The 5,151-nt window shown below is 31.5% G+C and overlaps 1 protein-coding gene across 1 annotated transcript; it reads right to left on the bottom strand.

Annotated features, from left to right (window-relative positions):
- Nucleotides 1-1,261: 1,261 nt before the first annotated feature.
- Nucleotides 1,262-4,731, bottom strand: MAPR4 (membrane-associated progesterone binding protein 4). Its single transcript, XM_085754292.1, has 8 exons — nucleotides 4,455-4,731; nucleotides 4,195-4,271; nucleotides 3,890-3,961; nucleotides 3,734-3,771; nucleotides 2,810-2,853; nucleotides 2,631-2,677; nucleotides 1,975-2,149; nucleotides 1,262-1,690 (listed from the first exon to the last, which is right to left on the bottom strand). Exons 1-8 carry the CDS (start codon nucleotides 4,548-4,550, stop codon nucleotides 1,523-1,525), a joined length of 717 nt encoding a protein of 238 aa, XP_085610418.1. The 5' UTR covers nucleotides 4,551-4,731; the 3' UTR covers nucleotides 1,262-1,522.
- Between the last annotated feature and the right edge of the window lie 420 nt (nucleotides 4,732-5,151).

The raw sequence follows: 5,151 nt of genomic DNA on the forward strand, positions 1-5,151 counted from the left end.
CTTTGTACTCATTTTTTTTGGTTCTAACAAGTTGCTCTCATTTTATTACCCTGCAAGTCTAATTTTTATTTAAACTAGAAAATTGCATTTGACAATGAAATAAAACAACAAAAAACATAAAAAATAAAATACAGGTAAAAGATAAAATATGAATTCCGGTTTGTAGTGACGGAAGTTGCAATGCATCCAGATCTTACATCGAATGTAATGTTGATATGAAGATGAAGAAAGAGGAGAAAGATGATGAGCGGGTTGGGAGAGAGTAATATGATGTGAATGAAATCAATCTATTTTCCATTAAATGTGAATGAGAGTACATCCACTATTTATATACAAATGTTATTGTACGTAGGATTGTACATTTGAACTACACTAATGTATATTACAATGAGATAACTTGCACTGCAAGCTACTCTATTAAACTGACTCACTTCACTCTATTTGTTCATGGTGTAATATCCCCACACAAATTGGAGGTTGGTAGATATATATATCATGCCCAACTTGAACAGTAGAATGTTGAAAGGCTAGGGAAGCAAAGTTTTAATGAAGAAATATGCTACTTGGTCCTTGGATTAAAAGGGTAACAGTCTGAGAATGTTTGCTTGAAGCTTCTCTAGACAGTGTGGTAGTCAATCTCTAAATGTTGTTTTCTTTCATGGAACACGGGATTGGCAACTATATGAATGTCACTTTAATTGTCACAATAGATAACTTAAATTTTGACAAACTTGACTTGTAAATCCATGATTAAGTACACTAGCAATTGCAAATCACAATAAGTAGATATGCTAGAGCATGATATTCAACGTCTAATTTTCAATAACTTTTTAATAAATAATTATTGATTTTCAATAAAAACTTGCTAATTTTAGTTGCTAAAACATGTGCAACAACATGTGCACATGTGAGACAAACCCAAATATTATTTAATATGGGCGGTTAAACTTTTGGGGAAAAGGAAAATTAGAAAATTAAAATTTTAAACTATAAACCAGTCAATTGAGATTAGGAAGGCTGTTCCCTTAAATCTCTCTAGACTATTTTTCAATCTTTAGTTATTAAAGATGAGTAGAATCAATGGTAGGCTTGTTGCTACGTTCTCTCCTATATATTCCTCTATTTTTTTAGCATTTTGAATGTTTATTAAGACTTATTAAGACTTTTGTTATTAAATGTTTATTCAAGTTTGTCTTTCAAAACAGACAAATTTAACTCCAAGCAAGGATTTTGGTGTAGTGGTAAAAATAATGCAACCATGTTTGTAAATCAAATCAAATTTTATAGCTGTGAACGAATTCCAAGCACCGGAGGCACTCTTCTACAAATCATTCTTTACATCACGTGTGGCAATTCACCAGAAATACCGACTCAATATGAAGTGATATTGTGAGTCACAAACACAAAGTAACAAACAAACACCTCAATTACCAGCTTCATTAAAATAAGCCTTAATATACATATTCAAAATACATATATACCTCAAAAAAAATAAAAAATCATATTTGTATTAGAATCCTGATTAAACTTTGCATCCGTTTGCATTGTAGTCACAACCTTCATATACCTCTAACCCAGGTTGCCCTAACTGAGACTCTTCAAAGCAAGCACAACGCTTACTCATCTTCCCGGTCAAAGCAATTTCTAGTGGCCTCTTAACCAACCTAGGGTAGCCAACATCACACCATACCTGATCAAAACAAGTAAACCTGTGTCATAATCTGCATTTATGCAGGTAGGTTAAACTGCTAATTGTAAAATATGACGACAATTTGGTTGCAACAGATTCCACATTATTTTGATTAGCTAAACAATGTAGTTTGATTAGAATTAAATTAGAGTGATGGGATAGCATTGTATAATATGATAATCATGACTCACAATCATGACTCATAAGTAATTGTTATTGGGAGAAATAGCTTATGTTAATAAAATACAGAAAACAAGATTAAGAATAATGACAATAGTCTATACCTCACCGCCCTCATCTTGGCTCCATTTTGAACTGCATTGAGGTTGTTTAGCCTCTTCAATCTTCTGCTTTTCTAGAAGCTGAGCACCTCTTGCCGCCTTAGCTTCGACCCCTTTCAAATATTTTGTAGGATTCCCTCGGCTATCGTAGTATCGACCAACTAACTTGCCAACAGGCCTACATAAGTAAAGTAAGGATAAGTATTGAAGGGAACTGATTGTCTCATTAATCTCTAGATCTTTCTTAATAGTTTCTCTTATAGTTTTTCTAGGTCTTCCTCTCCCTCTAGTGATTTGACTACCCTCTATTTGATCTACTCTCCTTAATACATAATCTACGGGTCTTCTCTCTACATGTCTAAACCACCTAATCATAGTTTCTACGATCTTTGCTACTGAAGGTGCAACCCCAACTCTCTCTAATGTCGTCATTTTTAATCCTATCCCGTTTAGTCTTACCACACTTCCAACGCAACTACCTTATCTCTGCTATGCTCATAACAGTGCAAGAGCATGTGGAACAGACACTTGAGAAAGCCATCATAACTAATGTAACGTAAGAAGGTAAGCTATTATCCTATCCTTCCAAAGCAAGCATATCTTTAATCAGATACTTAAAAGTTAAAACAAAGTAGCAGATTGAAGGAAATATGACTCACTTGTAAGATCTTAAGTAGAAACCCCTCCAGTCAACTACACTCTTGACCTGCACGCAGTTTAATTTAAGGTAAGGTTTACATCTATCTTCCAGATTAATTCAGGTTAATTAAAAAAAAAAATTAAAGTTATAAATTCAAGGAGAGAAGAACAGGAAAACAAGAAACGACATAATCACAACCTCAGTGCTAGACAGTCCGCGCAATGAGTCAGTAAGTCCATCTCCTACATGATCAACAAAAAGGAATATTAAGAATTAAAGTACATATTATATTGTTCAAGGAATAAATTGTTTCTAGGAGCAGCAATAGCAGGAAAAGTTTTGGTAATAGTACCATATGGTATATTATAACATTTCAAAACTAGATCTATACAGGACAGGGCCTTTCGATTTTCACTCTAAAGAAACTGCAGCTAGGGTTAATCTAATCTTATTTTTGGCAAGCATTTATCTTCTTCATTTTTCCCGTTTTTATATTTTAAAGCATTCGATGTTCTGATTTATCTAAAGGTCTTTTTCTGTCAGTAATGCAAATTCTCATTACTATCAAAAGCAAAAGTACCTTTAAGGTTGTTAAAATGTAAATTCAAGATATAATATGATATACAAAAACAACTAAAGGAATATCATTGTAGAAGTTTTCAAGCATGAAGTGGAGAAAGTCATTGATTAAATCAGAAATTGAGAACTCTAATTAGGATTCCATAAAAATTAACAAAGGTCACAGTCTTCAAGCCCATATATTGCTTTCATTTAGTCATCTAGCATTTCTCAATCTAATTTTATCATCAAACCATTGTGGCAGTAGCAATTTAAAACATTAAGATGATGGGAAATACTCGATCAATTTTGTATACTGAATTATATACATACAAATTTGAAACAAATATAATTGCAACACCGTGAAAACAAGGTAGACATGTTTTGCAAGATAAAAAACAAACAGAGAAATATAAAAAATTAGTCAGAATTATTTTCTTGGAATTTGGGTATATTTAAAACATCATACATGCCGTCAGTTCTCAACAACAAAGGATACAAATGAAGAATAATGAAAAACTGAATAAAATTTCATCCATTTAAAGTGAAATTCAACTATTTTACCTGTGAAATTTCCAGAGAAGAAAGCGCGAGAAGCATCCCTGAAATCATGAAATCCCCACCAAGAAAAACATGAGTTCAAATGGGTAAATTTCATTGGATTAGAAATACAAACTGAACAAAAACATGGGTGAAGCAGGAAAGGGTTTGAGAACATACCTTCCAGCAAAGTGATGATAACCTCCTCCTGGACCATAATGTGATTTTCCCTTAGTTACATCAAACACAGACCTATAAAAAAACAATCAAAGATGATAGATACACATTATTAGAGTTCACAAAAAACTGTGACTATGGTTAGTTAATTCAATTTTTAACCATAATTTTCAACGTCAATTGAATTAACCATACTTTTGCTTGCAGGTGATTAATCAAGTGTAGCTGGTGTATGAAAAATTGGTGACCATGAAAGATTGATGATTTGTAAATCAGATAACAAAGAAAGAGAGAAATAAAGTACCCACCCAAGAATTCCTATAAGGATTGGCAACCCAGGATCAGTTCCATTGAACAATGCAAGCTCTTCAGTAGTGAACAATTTCTGAACACAGAAATTCAAAGTCAAAATCGTTGACTTAAGTCAATAGTTAAGATATTTGCATATATGAAGAAGAAGAAAAAAAATCATATTTTTAATCACTGAATTGATGAAAAAAACAAAACCCCATAATTTAAATTTTATGCTAAAAAAATAAAATAAAAATTGTTGGTTTGAAAAAGTGACCTGTGAAGTGATGGAAAATCGGAGAAGAAGAGCAAGGAAAAGGACGAAAAGAGCAAAACCGGTAATAGGAGAAGTTGCTAGTGTCTTTAAAGTCATCGCCTTGCAGATCGTAGTTGTCCCAACAATTTAACTTACGGTTTGGAATATACAGTTATATAGGTTGGTTTTTTGTTATAACAAAAAACCTATTTTTCAAAACAGGATTTTTTTTTTTATCTTAATTCGAATGGATCGAAACAGCTAACTTTAGTGTAAATGGTTAATATTAACATTTAATAAATTAAATATTTTTTTTTCTTTCTAATAAACGTCATAATAAATCATGAGTTTATTATAGTAACAATTTTTGATTTTGTTTACATTTTACTAAGGATCTTTGACAAATAATTATTGAGAATTTTAAAATTAACTTTTTTATCTTTAAAAAACAACATTTATTTTAAAATAAAAACACACTTATCTGAAAATCCCAACAATGAAGATGCATTCATACACAAAGTCTATAGCAAGCCTAAAAAATATTTAGACTATTTTCTAGCAATTCTTAAAAAAAAAAAAAAAAAAAATTAGACTATTTTAATGTCGCATTTTTGCGTTTATATTTTCAAATGTAGTAATTGAAAAAATTGAAATAATCCTAACGGGAGCACACATATATAGACAACACTTACACCATTAGTATTTGAGATTGAGATTT

Source organism: Medicago sativa, chromosome 3 (genome assembly GCF_051527215.1).
Source record: "Medicago sativa cultivar Bolivia chromosome 3, Bolivia_mono, whole genome shotgun sequence".
NCBI lineage: Eukaryota > Viridiplantae > Streptophyta > Magnoliopsida > Fabales > Fabaceae > Medicago > Medicago sativa.

What these genes read in the sequence shown, in the direction of transcription:
- MAPR4 (XM_085754292.1), bottom strand. Translation starts at nt 4,550, where the DNA reads ATGACTTTAAAGACACTAGCAACTTCTCCTATTACCGGTTTTGCTCTT. An exon ending in CTTCTCTGGAAATTTCACAG is followed by an intron (nt 2,854 to 3,733) that starts GTAAAATAGTTG and finishes TTGATCATGTAG; the next exon opens with GAGATGGACTTACTGACTCA. An exon ending in GCCAAGATGAGGGCGGTGAG is followed by an intron (nt 1,691 to 1,974) that starts GTATAGACTATT and finishes TGTTTTGATCAG; the next exon opens with GTATGGTGTGATGTTGGCTA.